Below are 15198 nucleotides of genomic sequence, written 5' to 3'. Positions count from 1 at the left end.
GAATATTGGAAATAAAAGCAAAAATAAACAAATGGGACCTAATTAAACTTAAAAGCTTCTGCACAACAAAGGAAACTATTAGCAAGGTGAAAAGGCAGCCTTCAGAATGGCAGAAAATAATAGCAAATGAAGCAACTGACAAACAACTAATCTCAAAAATATACAAGCAACTCCTACAGCTCAACTCCAGAAAAATAAATGACCCAATCAAAAAATGGGCCAAAGAACTAAATAGACATTTCTCCAAAGAAGACATACAGATGGCTAACAAACACATGAAAAGATGCTCAACATCACTCATTATAAGAGAAATGCAAATCAAAACCACTATGAGGTACCATTTCACGCCAGTCAGAATGGCTGCGATCCAAAAGTCTACAAGCAATAAATGGTGGAGAGGGTGTGGAGAAAAGGGAACACTCTTACACTGTTGGTGGGAATGCAAACTAGTACAGCCACTATGGAGAACAGTGTGGAGATTCCTTAAAAAACTGGAAATAGAACTGCCTTATGATCCAGCACTCCCACTGCTGGGCATACACACTAAGGAAACCAGAAGGGAAAGAGACACGTGTACCCCAGTGTTCATCGCAGCACTGTTTATAATAGCCAGGACATGGAAGCAACCTAGATGCCCATCAGCAGATGAATGGATAAGAAAGCTGTGGTGCATATACACAATGGAGTATTACTCAGCCATTAAAAAGAAAACATTTGAATCAGTTCTAATGAGGTGGATGAAACTGGAACCTATTATACAGAGTGAAGTAAGCCAGAAAGAAAAACACCAATACAGTATACTAACGCATATATATGGAATTTAGAAAGATGGTAACAATAACCCTGTGTACAAGACAGCAAAAGAGACACTGATGTATAGATCAGTCTTATGGACTCTGTGGGAGAGGGAGAGGGTGGGGAGATTTGGAGAATGGCATTGAAACATGTATAATATCATGCATGAAACGAGTCACCAGTCCAGGTTCGATACACGATACTGGATGCTTGGGGCTGGTGCACTGGGACGATCCAGAGGGAGGGTATGGGGAGGGAGGAGGGAGGAGGGTTCAGGATGGGGAACACAGGTATACCTGTGGCAGATTCATTTTGATATTTGGCAAAACTAATACAATATTGTAAAGTTTAAAAATAAAATAAAATTAAAAAAAAATAAGATAAAGCTAATCTCAGTATTTACTTTTTTAATGAAAAGATTTGCAAATTAATTTATATGTCATGTCTCTACCTCCGTAAGGGAATCTTGAATTTGATTATGCTTTCTGAATCATGGATTCAATTTCTGATCATGTTGTTTATTTTTAAAATGTACAGCAATTGCTGGAAAAACAAATGAAAAACTCCATTTACCTCTCCTAAAACTTAGCACTCAGGTTGGTCCAACGGTTTCAGTCTATATTATTTTTCATTAAAAATCCTTTCTAGAAAATGGGGCAGTAATAGTTAGTCTTGAACTTCACAAAGACCTGAACATAAACTTATATTCAGGTCATGACAGTGTGCTCAGTTGCTAGGTTGTGTTCAACTCTTTGCAAGCCTGTGGACTGAAGCCTGACAGGCTCCTCTATCCATGGAATTTTCCAGGCAAGAACACTAGAGTAGGTTGCCACGGCCTCCTCCAGGGGATCTTCCCAACCCAGGGATCAATCCACATCTCCTGTGTCTCCTACACTGGCAGGTGGATTCTTTATCACTGCACCACCTGGGAAGTCAATGATGAACCTGAACCTCTCCTTTCTTCTCAGCCCCTCTGATCAAGAGTCTGGAACAAAAAAACAAGCTTTTAGGGCCAAACTGTGTGTGACAAAGAATAAGGAAATGTTCTCATTTTCAGTGGTGCTGGGTTACCCATTTGAAATAGGCAGGTATCACACCCTGCCCCTGGTCGTTAAAATAGGCATAAAATATGAATAAGGGCTTCCTTTGTGGCTCAGCTGGTAAAGAATCCACCTGCAATGCAGGAAACCTGGGTTCAGTCCCTGGCTTGGGAAGATCCCCTGGAGAAGGGAAAGGTTACCCACTCCAGTATTCTGGCCTAGAGAATTCCATGGACTGTATAGTCATGGGGTCACAAGGAGTTGGACACAACTGAGCGACTTTAACTTTCATAGATAAGAAACTGAATAGTTCCTTTCCATTTTTAAATAACTTTTAGTAATATTCAAAATGCTAACATTTTCACTGCAAAGACAGACTCCTTTTGGACATCTCCTACAAAGAAGATGCCACATTAGCTAGTTACATTGCTGAAGCTGTCCGGAGACATCAGCAATGGAAAGGAGCTAAACTTTAACAGCATGGGCTTGGAGAAACAAGCAAGTCACACACATAAAAATGCAGATATACTAAAAAAAGGAAAACCCTTCTAGCCCGAGGCTGAGCCTGATCTGATAGGGTAAACTTAAAAACAGTTCTGGGATGGAAAGAGGGATGGATCAACACATAGACACGTGATAAAGTATCACAACACAGGGTGCAGGCTTCTGAGTGATGGGCGTAATGATGTTTACTGCACAGTTCCTTCAACTTTTCTGTATATTTGAAACTTCTCATAACACAACTTAAAAGTAGTTTTGAATAGTAGGCATTCTGAAGGAGAAAAACCACTTTTTAGGATTACACCTAATAAATTATTCTTCAGGCTTGCAAAGAAGACCTCAAAAACACTTGAGCTCACTAATGAAATAGCAAGTACTGATTAAAGTTGCCAACTATGTTTTTAAAAGCCAAAGTTATAGGAGGTTGGTCCAGAAAAGCAGAAGGCTAAAAATTCAGAGCCATTTGCAAATACTTGAGAAGGTCAAAATTTAGAACAATTATCAAAAATAAAGTATCCAGATCTCTATTTTGTCTTGCTAAATTGAATTCTTTCACCTTATTTCAACTTATATTTTCTCTGTTAGCTGGCAGGTGTATGTATGTGTATGTATGCAGAAACTGATTCATAATTTACACTGCAATAGTATTATACACGGGCTTCTCAGGTAGAGCTAGTGGTAAAGAACCCATCTGCCAATTCAAGAGACTAAGAGACACGGGTTTGATCCCTGGGTCAGAAAGATGCCCTGGAGGAGGACAGGGCAACCCATTCCAATATTCTTGCCTGGAGAATCACATGGACAGAGAAGCCTGGCAGGCTACGATCTATAGGGTCACAAAGAGTTGGACACAACTAAAGGGCCTCAGCATGCACAGTATTATATGTATTGTTGTTTAGTTTCAAAGTCATGTCCGACTCTATGTGACCCCATGAATAGTAGGCTGCCAGGCTCCTCTGTCTATGGGATTTCCCAGGCAAGAATACTGGGATGGGTTGCTATTTCCTTCTCCAGAGGATCTTCTCGACCCAGCGATCACACCTGGGTGTCTTGCACTGGCAGGTGGATTCTTGACCGCTGAGCCACCATACCTATACAAGAATGAAAGAGAGAAAGAGAATGTTTAAATAGTGTAGGCTATTTTGCCCTCTACTGTACTTCTTGTTTGCACACCCAGAGTGAACAGACAGGAGACATGAGTGAAACCGCTGGTCCCTTAGCCTCAGTTACCCAGTGCCTCGTATAGTATGAGCATCCTGGGAGGCTGAGTGTGATCCTAGTATATACCAGCATGCACATTCTTATCACAGACCTAACCACAAGCCAACTGTGTCTTCTGGAACTTAGTCTCCATGACATGTTCTAATGCTGGAAGAAAACCTAGCATATTCACAAAATAACAGTTCATCTAAGTCTCTAATTCTTCCTTAGGCATTTTTCAAGGGTGATTTTGACTATCAGTAATTTTTGCATTACATTCTATACTTTAGAACCTCACCTCAGGTAAGATGAAACTACACTGTATTCTATTCATTTGAAGTATGAAGATCTCTGGCTTGCTGTCAGGAACTGCGGATTCTAACCCCAGCTCTACTGCTAACTGACTGTGTAATCCTGGGCAAGTAACTAACTTCTGAGTCTCAATCCCCTCAAGTGGAAAAATAAGGCAGTTGGTTCAGATGGTCTCTAAGTTCCCTCAGCACTTTTAACCACCTATGAAACCATGAATTTTTTTTTTTTTGATAATTTGCCAGTTATATGTTTAACCAGTGTTGTTTACCTAAAAAGCAGTTCACAATCTAATGAAGAATAATATAAATTAGCAGTCAGCAGCTCAGAGAATTAGCAAGGTTATTTAGTACTAATCCATTGTGAGGTCTGATAACTTTCCTTTCCAGAAAGCAAAAACAAAAAAATTGAAAGTTTTTACGTGGAGACCTCTGTTCCTCTAATACTGAAAAAACATTCAGCAATAGAATCATTACATTATAGACCAATATTGGAAGCAGATGGGATTAAAGTCAGCTGTTCTAAAATACAATTTTAACTTTGTATTCTGCAAAGTGGTTTAAAATTAAATAATTTATTATGTCAATAATTCAAGTACAGGAAAAAGATATAAAGAATTGTCTGCTCTGACTACAATGTTTAAAATGCATCTGAAGCTTACCAGCATTATTTAAGAGATAACTTTGTTCCTTTTACCACCTCTACATTCTACAAACACACATAAAAAATCTGGCCTCATTACTGCAATGGTTTGCAACTCTGACTGCATATAAAAATTGTCTGGGAAACTTAAAAGAATTTTTTTTTCTGATAAGCAGGATTCCCAGGAACAACTGGATCAGACTCTCTGGAGGTGGATGCTCAGGCATAAAAATTTTGAAAAAAATCTCCAGATGAGTCTAATGTGCAGTCCGACTTCAGCCCCCAAATATCACATGTGGGAAGGGAAGCTGGGGAGGGGTGTGTCTGTTGCTGCTGTAGTGACGGGTAGGCTCAAGCATATACAAAGGGTTAAGGTTTGTCTTCACCCAAGAAATATAAAAATTAAAAATCCAACCTCTTTGGATTAAAATATAAACATTTTTGCATTTTTAAAAAAACATTTTAAACTCCAAACAGCCTTCATCCAATATATTAAAAAACACAGATATATTTATATCTATATAGTTATATCTAAAGAAAGTGAGTCGTGTCTGACACTTTGCAACCCCATGTCCATGGGATTCTCCAGGTAAGAATACTGGAGTGGGTTGCAATTTCCTTCTCCAGAGGATCTTCCCGACACAGGGATCAAACTCAGCTCTCCTGCACTGCAGGCAGACTCTACTGTCTGAGCCACCAGAGGCTCAGTTATATATAAATGGCTTCCTAAATACAAGATTCACTTCTCTAAGTTTTCTCAAATTACATGGTATATAGACAGATGCTCAATCTTGTATTCCTTAAAAGGTAACAGCACATACATTTTAGAAATCTGTTATCATTCAGTGCACCAGGAATATAAAATGTCTTTATTTCATCTGCTATGGCATTATATAGTATTGATTCTCGTGTTTTGACTATAATTTCACTGATAATAAAAGCAAATAAGACAACAAACTACAGTTTAACAATGGCAGGAATCATTAGTAAGTAAATGAAAACATACTGAATTTTAAGAAAAGACACCTTTAGAGTCACCTTGGAATGCTGAGTAGGTAGTCTAAGGTGACACTCAGCTCATCCATATTTGTCTGTTCTAGGCATAATGGAATTGTCAGAATGAGGCCACTTCGTCTGTCCTTTCCTCCTATTAAAGAAAAAAATATGTAAATTTAACATGTAAGAGATACTGAAGCACTAAATGAATAATATATACTTGAGTTCAAAGTTACAAAAACAATTTCAAGGTTAAGACATAAGTAAAAAACTATATAATGGCTGTTTATTTTATATGTTATAAATGCTTATAGTAGTGCAGTAAAATTGTACAAAATTTACAAAAAAAATAAGAGGAAAAAAAATTCACCCGTGAAGTCTTCACCTAAACATAGCAATTACCATTTTGTTTAATTTCTTCCATTCAGTGTACTCCTGATTGTAATCAATTCATCAAACACCTATTGTGTGCCCAGCACAGTAAGCATTTACAAGTAAAACAAAATAAATTTCTAATCAATCTAGGAAGAAAAACTTTAAGTCATAAGAAATAATAGTATGAAATATGACAGCTTGCTGGGCTGTGCTGTACAAAATATAAAATATTATAAATAGGGATTTAGAAATTGGAGAACATAAGAGCCATAATAAATGTATAAAGGTACATAGAAAAGTTAAAAAACTTAAGAAAAATGTATAGAATTTATAAACCTAGCCAAAAGAGCATTCTGTGACAAGGAATGATCTGAGGTAACTCACAAAGGTCATATAGGATTCTCTGTTCATGAGGCAATAAAGGGAAAATGCTGTCCAGCTGAGAAGAATGTACGGGACCTGCTTACAGAAGCCTGAAAGCCAGGAAGTGGAGTGTATGTGCATTTCATGGACGTTCACGTCCTCATTGATTTCCATAAACATGAAAACATAACTAGTACTTTATATACACATAGCTTCTTTCAAAGCTCCCCACATGACTGGTTTTCACACTGAAGTCCATCTTTTAACCCAACTGACATTTATGACAATTTTAGAAATGTAAAAGCCAGTAAATACTAAAGGAAACAATTTCATATGATCTCTTTCACTAAAAACTGAAAGAAGTGAAATAAAAAAAATTAAAAAAAAATGGTTCCTAGGAATAAAGTGTAGTGTTAGTAGCTCAGTCATGTCTGACCCCGTGTCTTTGCATGTCTTTGAGACCCCGTGGGCTCTGGTCTGCCAGGCTCCTCTGACCATGGAATTCTCCAGCAGGAATACTGGAGTGGGCTGCCATTTCCTTCTCCATCCTATGAATAACATGGATACAACTGACGAAGTACAAAACATAAATGATCTTTTATCAGGTTAACCATATAAATTACTGATATTCAAGTATTTGTTTTAATATTTGTTTAATCTCAATTTAATTTGTTTAATTTGGTTTAATATTTGTTTAATCTCAATAAACAGCAATTTCAAATGGTTAACTTAATAGATAATCAATAGTGCCTTAGTGCAAATGTTTTTTGTTTAGAATATGTTGTTTAGTTTTTTTCTTTTCTTTTTTTTTTTTTTAAAAGAACTGCACCCATAGTTTTCAAACTGTATTCCCTGAAGGACTTTGTTGGTTTGAAAAGTTTTTGTCTATTATTCAAAAAGCTTGAATATTACTGACTGAAATAATTAACAGTCAGTAGCAATGGCACCCCACTCCAGTACTCTGGCCTGGAAAATCCCATGGACGGAGGAGCCTGGTAGGCTGCAGTCCACAGGATCGCTAAGAGTCAGACACGACTGAGCGACTTCACTTTCACTTTTCACTTTCATGCATTGGAGAAGGAAATGGCAACCCACTCCAGTGTTCTTGCTTGGAGAATCCCAGGGATGGGGGAGCCTAGCGGGCTGCCGTTTATGGGGTCGCAGAGTTGGACACGACTGAAGTGACTTAGCAGCAGCAGAGAAAGTCAGGAAAGAGGGACTGGGTTCAGAAGTTTCATCTGCTCCTCAAAAACCGCTAAGCTTTATCCCTGCATTAAACCAAATCTGCAAAAAGGTTCATATCTGAAGTGCAGCACTTTAAACCACTGTGAAATTGCCTGCAGACGATAGGTCTAACATTTAGCACTACATTTAACCTTATGCCCTCAGCTTTCACTAAGGGACAATAAAATAATCACCAGTGTAAATACAAAAGAAGACAGATGCCAAGAAGAAAAATCCTTGCAAGTTGGGTATGGTAACCAGGGTCAAATGCTGCAGAGACAAGTGTAATAAGAATGCAAAAATATCACTGACAAAGATTTTTTTTTTTTGCAACAGTATGGGCAAATAAGCATTTTTTTAATTTAAATATAGTTGATGTACAGTGTTTTAGAAACACAGCCAAGTGATTTAGTTGTATACATATAGATCTATCCTCTTTCAGATTATTTTCCCGTATGCTGCTGCTAAGTCGCTTCAGTTGTGTCCGACTCTGTGAGACCCCATAGACGGCAGCCCACCAGGCTCCCCCATCCCTGGGATTCTCCAGGCAAGAACACTGGAGTGGGTTGCCATTTCCTTCTCCAATGCATGAAAGTGAAAAGTGAAAGTGAAGTCGCTTTAGTCGTGTCCGACTCTGTGCGACTCCATGGACGGCAGCCCACCAGGCTCTGCCGTCCTTGGGATTCTCCAGGCAAAACACTGGAGTGGGTTGCCATTTCCTTCTCCAATGCATGAAAGTGAAAAGTGAAAGTGAAAAGTGAAAGTGAAGTTGCTCAGTCGTGTCGGACTCCTAGCGACCCCATGGACTGCAGCCCACCAGGCTCCTCCGTCCATGGGATTTTCCAGGCAAGAGTACGGTTATTTTAAAATATTGAATATAGTTCCCTGGGCCACACAGTAGGAGCTTGTCTTTATGTATTTCATACATAGTAGTGTGTATCTGTTAATTCCAAATTTCAAACTTCTCCCTCCCCTTTCTCTTTTGGTAACTGCAAGTTTATTTTTTAAATCTGTGGGTCTATTTTTACGTCTGTGGGTCTATTCTATTTTCATACACTAATGGGAGAAAAGAAATAACAATTGAAACAATATTCTTAAAGGGCAATCTGACTAGATATAACACAAATTTAAATGTAAATTCTCTTTAATACTTCCACTTGGAGGAATTTATACTGCTGAACTTGCACAAAACTCACAAACTGTTAAGAATGCTTCCTACAACACCATTAATATCATTAAAAAAAATGTAGAAAACATCTAAGTGTCAACTGATAAGGGAGGAAGTTTATTTTTTTAAAAAAGAAACACATATTAGAGAAGCAATATTACTAATGAAATTCAGTATCTTTGTCCTTTATTTTTTTTTTTTTTCCAGTTACTTGGCACACAAAAATTTGTATGAATCCTCTGTGGTACTGGGCAACTTTTCAAGGCAGCTGTCATCCACATGATGACTCAGCAATTCAGACCACTTTAATCTTTTTGTCTGTGAAGTCCATGTAAGACCTCCATGTTCTTGGATGAAGAGAGAATCTTAGCGTTGTGTAGAGGTTTTTCATGGCTTCAGGCTGAAAGTGACAAATATAGCATGTCTGCTCTCATTTCACTGGCTGGAAGTTTTCATGTGGCTGTGTGTGACTGCAGGGATCTTGGAGGGACAGTCTTCCGTGTGCCCAGAAAGAAGAGGACTAGATGTTGGTGAGCACTGATCATGGCTGCCATAGCCATGTTGTCCCCTCAAGCTTGCTAGACATCAACAGAATCCAAACGATGTGTGATCCAAATAATGTACACTAGAAAAACATGCCAATCACAGAGATACAATATACATTGAAAAAGGACATCGTAGTCTCAATATCAAGACAATTCTGATAGAACCTAAAGAGAATAAGACAGAAAAAACAAAATAAAATAATTTAACTAATCTTCAACAGGTGGGCCACAGTACCTATTCTACAGCATGTGCAAATTTACTCAATGATCCAAAATTCCATGAAGTTGCTACACCCAGTGTTACCACTGCCTTCACACTAGTAAAACATCTCAAAGCTTCTCTGTCTCTTCTTTGTTGATGCAGCCTTTGGGTTAATAACTGAAGGTAAACTCAAGCCTGTATAAACCAAGTTCAAGTAGTGAAAAGAGAAAACCATGTAACATATTTCATAACTCTTCTTCCTAGAAAGATGGAAGATAAAAGCTAGGACAGAGGATATCACAAAAATGAATTACTCTGTATTTCAGAAACGGTAAGTCAGATGCTGGCTAGTCAATTATTCTCAGCCTGTATTAATTATTTCATTTTTCATATGAGAAGTGAGACATCATGATATCTGCCTTATAGAGGTCATTTTAATCAAATTAAAGAAGAGAATAAAAACTGGCCTGCCAAGCACCAAAAGTGACAGAGCTGGCTTGCAGCGCTGTCCATTCTGAGTAACAGGTATCTCAGAAATACCTTTAAAACACAACTCTCCTAGAAAAAGGAAGTGGAGTTTTGCATTATCAAAGAAACAAGATTAAGCAAGTTTATACATCAAACACTTCCAATTTTAAGAAGAAACATACCTGAAAGGAAAGCTAGTTTTTTCTTCAGAATGGGTAATATCACTGAGGCCTCCATTTTACTCCAGTAAACTTCCTCCAATAAATTTTCCTCTCTGAAAACACAGAAAGTTAAATGTCAACTGCATAGCAATAATTACTCTATGAAATATATACAGGCATACATTTTTATTATGTTTCACTTTATTGTATTTTTTTACAAATTGAATGCTTGTGGTAACCCTGTAATTAAGCAAGTCTATTGATGCCATTTTTCCACAAGATTTGCTTATTTCCTGACTGCTGTGTCACATTTTGGCAATTCCTGCAACATTTCAAAGTTTCTCACTATTACTAAATTTTCTCACCATTACTATTATTTCTCACTATTACTAATTTATAATGGTGGTCTGTGATCAGTGATCTTTGATGTTATCACTGCAAAAAGATTACAGTTCACTGAAGGCTCAGATGATGGTTAGCCGTTTTCAGCAATAAAATATTTTTAATTAAGGCACATACATTGTTTTTCTGGACATGTTACTGCACACTTAAAAGACTATAATATTGTGTAAATGTAACTTTTATAAGTACTGGAAAACCAAAACATTACTTATTTAACAAATACTTGCTATAAACCTATTCCATTTCAAGCTCTGTGCTTTCAGCTAAAGCTAAAAATTCAATTCACAGCCTTGCCCTGAAAAAAATGTAGTCTTTTGAAAAGAAATAGTATTTTACAGCTTTTGCATATACAACTAAAAAAAAAAAGTCACTACTATTGGCACCTGCCTACAAAAGAAAACATGTTGTCAAAGTAACATGATATGTTCTCTTCAAGTTTTATCCTTGAATATTTGTTTGCAATTTGGCCATTCATTTTTGTTCTACATCAGCCCAGGGTAACATACAAATAGTAGGAAGAATGAGGGAAAAGTTCATGTTTTACATTTTTAACCTAAAATAGTAGCAGTTCATGTTTCTAGATCAGTATCTTGATCTGATGAGGCTTTTCTTCAGCTCTACAAGAACCAGACAGCTCAGGCTCATGTCTAAGCTCCTTTCTCTTGTGACCAGCTTGTCAAAGATCAGATGTGAACATTGGATAATAATGATTATGAATGCTAACATTTAGCAAGTGGTTATTACAAGGCATACACTGTTCTAATTCACTTGTATTAACTTGATTACTCCTCACATTTCTGTAAGGTAACTACTATTATTAATCCCATTTTACAGAAAAGTAAACTGGAGTTAAGAGAAGTTAAATGTGGCCCAACATCTGAAACCTAGTTAAGTGGAGATGTTAGGACTCACACCCTGGGAATCTGGTTCCAGTAACACTGTTCTCATATCACATCATCACCTTACCAATAAAACAGGCCTGAAAATATCCAGTGACATTTGGCCAAGTGAACAAGATGGAGTCTAGCTTTTGTATCATCAGTGCACATGTCAATGCAGTGAAAGGCCATTATTAAGACGTACTAAAAATTATTTAAAAAATAATTTTGAACACACAGACACCCTGAAACCTAGAAAAAAGAGAACTGCTGATTGAGGCTGTCAGTGGGATGCCCTCACAAAGGAATTTCAAACATGAGGGAGTAATGAAGTTACAGGAGCAACTTTTGTCACAGAAGTATCAACAGAACTGGCTTCCTAACCAGACTTTCCCTATGGGATAAGCACAGACAACTTCTCAACTACCTTTGGGTCCTTCCTACTTTTCTGAGCCTCATAAATTCTGTGAGTTATACAGCATTCTCCTAATAAATCCATTTCTGCTTAAGTTATCAAAGCAGACTTCTCTTTGAGTCAATGGAGAAACTTGACCGGTACAGGAAGCAAAACTGCAGCTTACAGTCTGGTAGGTCATATATGCAATCACTCAATGCCACCGATTGCTCTTTGTGGGTTCCCCCCCAACAATCTGCTGTTATCTATTCTGAATGAACACTGACGTTTTAAGCCTTGTCACACTAAAGCTCAACAAATCAGGGCTTCCCTGGTGGCTCAGTGGTAAAGAATCTGCCTGTCAATGAAGGGGACACGGGTTCAGTCCTCGGTCCAGGAAGATCCCACATGCTGTGGGACAACTAAGCCCGTGCACCACAGCTCATGAGCCAGCACTCTAGAGCCTATGAGCCACAACTACTGAGCCCACGTGCCTAAAGCCCATTTTCCGCAACAAGAGAAACCACTGCGCCGGGAAGCCGCCTGCAACAACTAGAGAATGGCCCCACTCACCCCAACTAGCGAAAGCCCACATGCAGCAACGAAGATGCAGCACAGCCAGAGATAAATACATAAAGCTTTAAAATATCAATTAATCAGTACCCAAGAAAAAAAGAATATCTGGAATTCTTAAAGCATAAGAAATAATAGCTGAAGGTGACCCTTTGAGTAAATCTGTGTTATGTGAGCTTTGCAAGTCAGGTTATCAATTTTATGCCAGTAAGTGCAAAATTTTGCACCACTGTGTTCTCCACATACTTAAAGCACAAAAGGGAGATGGTTCAATCTCTGGTATAGATTTATCTTGGAAAACTGTAATATCCAGAAGCAATAGTACATTTCATCACTCTCCTGAGACATAGATGCAGTATCTACACTTTCCATGACTTCACAAAACCATCTCAGCATGGCAAAATACTGATTTTCGTTTAATCCAACAGCCTTTTTCTCTAAAGAACATCTTGAAAGTGATGAAAAGGTAATCTAAAGTAATGAGAAATGTAGGTTTTGGATGTGTGGGCCAAGATCAAACTGATGAATAAAATGTGAAGCAGTCAAAGAGATGAAAGCTGTAATGTTTACTTTTTATATATTCCTCCCTTCTAGAGTCTCCTTTCCATCAATCTTTCATTGTTATCATAAAAGAGGTGGGTAATGAAAAGTCATGATTACTGTACTACTAGTTCCAATTAAATTTAATTTTACAGAAGTCATTTAAGATTTTTCAAGTCCTTAGCACAGTCATCAGAAACAAACAAACAAAAAAACTAAATCTGCCTATCTGTAGTTATCTTATATATAGTTCATAAAATAGTTAACGTATTGGGTTGGCCAAAAAGATTGTTCAGGTTATTAATGCAACACAAAACAAAATAAAGAGAAAATCCTGCAAAATATCACTGTCCACTGCTATCACCACAGTTAAGTGTTAAATATGGAGTATCTGCTCCTACTTTTCTCCAGTGGGTAGATCCAGATCACTGATTTTTCATTAGAAACTTAGTGAACCTAAACATATCTGAGTGAAATATTTCTGTAACAAGGAATGAAGTCAATGACAGGCATATACCTGATATGAGTTAATGGAAAGTAGCAAGGAAAGTAAGTTTTTAAAAAAAACTTGCCAAGTGAAGCAGGCTAAAAAAAATAGCAAAAAATTTAACAATTCACAAAGTGCTTAACACAAACATGTCATATTTCATATATGGTATTTAAAACAATCTGGATAAATTAAGTCACAATTTATTATTCATAAAGGAAGCAGAAAGCCAGTTCATAGCAGGTGAGATGCCTTGGAGAGTGGTGAATACATAGGAAAATGTGCAACCATGACTGCATGTTGCCACCAACCAAAAGCAAGAAATATCAAAGTAAATTCTCATTCCTGAGTGCAAAATAAATCCTATCTGAAAACAGCCTGTCTACAGTTAGAAATTATGAATTCTGAGAAATTCTGAAAAATATAAAGAGACTAGGTTTCAATGGAAATTTGTATCTGTCTTCTAGTTTGAACATCTTTCTCAAGATCTTGAAGAGGTAAAAAAAAAAAAAAGGAAAGCTGGGGCAACTAAGTAGTTAAAGTGATATTTTGCCTCCCCAAAGGAGAGACTTGTCCTATTTATTTTCATATTTATTTATTCACTCATTCACTCATTTAACAAATCTACAATAAGCATCTACTAGAGTGAATCATGGAGAAGGCAATGGCACCCCACTCCAGTACTCTTGCCTGGAAAATCCCATGGGCGGAGGAGCCTGGTAGGCTGCAGTCCATGGGGTCGCTAAGAGTCGGGCATGACTGAGCGACTTCCCTTTCACTTTTCACTTTCATGCACTGGAGGAGGAAATGGCAACCCACTCCAGTGTTCTTGCCTGGAGAATCCCAGGGACGGTGGGGCCTGGTGGGCTGCCGTCTATAGGGTCACACAGAGTCGGACATGACTGAAGTGACTTAGCAGCAGCAGTAGAGTGAATCAAGCCAAGATGCTCTGGATATCCTTGGCATTAGTAATATATTTCATTGATGAATGGATGAATCAACAAGCAAATGAACAAACGTATGTGACTAACAGTAAAGTGAGACACACACCCTAGGAGTCCTAACATCATCACAGCTACCTGACCATCCACACCTCGTGGTGTGATCACAGATCACATGTGCACACTTTTTCTTCAAAGCAGCTCCTTCAGCTTCTTCTACTGGGACAGTTTCCCAGGGATCCAGCAGCTACATAATCACCAGATGCTGGAGAAAGGCAGGTCTATGATGCTAAGGGGGACCACGATGGGTTCTACCAATGGGCAGCCGTTAGAGGGCAGCAGAGGATGTGTTAAGCAGCAGTCAAAGAACATTTCAGGCCTTTTAATCAAGACTGGGCAAACTACACTTCATAAGAGATTGTAACTGATGATATGAATGGGTGCACTGGAACTCCTCTTTCAATGAGTATAAATCAACCAGTTTATTTGGAAAATTTAGTTATTCTTCGAAGAGCATTTTTAACAACCAGTGAAAACCCATTAGGATAGCCGAAGGCTAACTAAATCATCTCTAATGAGTCTACATCATGTAGACACATAATGGCAATGAGCAAAATCAGAATGCAGGCTCGCTCCCTTCGCCTTCTATTTCCAGAAGAAATACTACAGTTGTCCTTAAATTCAGATTACAAATACTTTCAACTAGTGTTACAGAGCAACAGCAACCTTAGATGAAGACAAGTAAGCACACACAGAAGTACTAAGTATTGCCCAGCTGGGCACATCGCCCACATATCCATATGTAAAATTAGGCAGAAGGAAGCATCACTCAACTTTACAAAAATATATCAATAAAGCAGATCAACAGTTAAAAACGTGTGTCATTTTTGTTACTGTAGGTGCCAATGTATGATTATTAATCTGGGTTTACAATAACATTGACAATTCTGAAAGAAAACCAAGCTTTTGGGATAGACTTCAAATGAAAATGATA

The 15198-nt window shown here is 37.9% G+C and overlaps 1 protein-coding gene across 4 annotated transcripts in view; it reads right to left on the bottom strand.

Annotated features, from left to right (window-relative positions):
* SESTD1 (SEC14 and spectrin domains 1) overlaps window positions 1-15198 on the bottom strand; it is a 144449-nt gene that overhangs the window by 83333 nt on the left and 45918 nt on the right. For all 4 annotated transcript variants that reach the window (XM_010859749.1, XM_010859747.1, XM_010859748.1 and 1 more), the window contains 2 exons: window positions 10011-10102; window positions 5526-5634 (listed from right to left, as the gene is read on the bottom strand). In XM_010859749.1, the coding sequence (XP_010858051.1) occupies window positions 5526-5634; window positions 10011-10065 (164 nt within the window). In that variant the 5' untranslated portion in view covers window positions 10066-10102. The remainder of the gene's footprint in view (window positions 1-5525; window positions 5635-10010; window positions 10103-15198) is intronic.

Source organism: Bison bison, unplaced genomic scaffold, assembly GCF_000754665.1.
Source record: "Bison bison bison isolate TAMUID 2011002044 unplaced genomic scaffold, Bison_UMD1.0 scf7180017864460, whole genome shotgun sequence".
NCBI lineage: Eukaryota > Metazoa > Chordata > Mammalia > Artiodactyla > Bovidae > Bison > Bison bison.
Note: the sequence above shows the minus strand (reverse complement) of the source record. Positions and strands in the feature narration are given on the sequence as shown.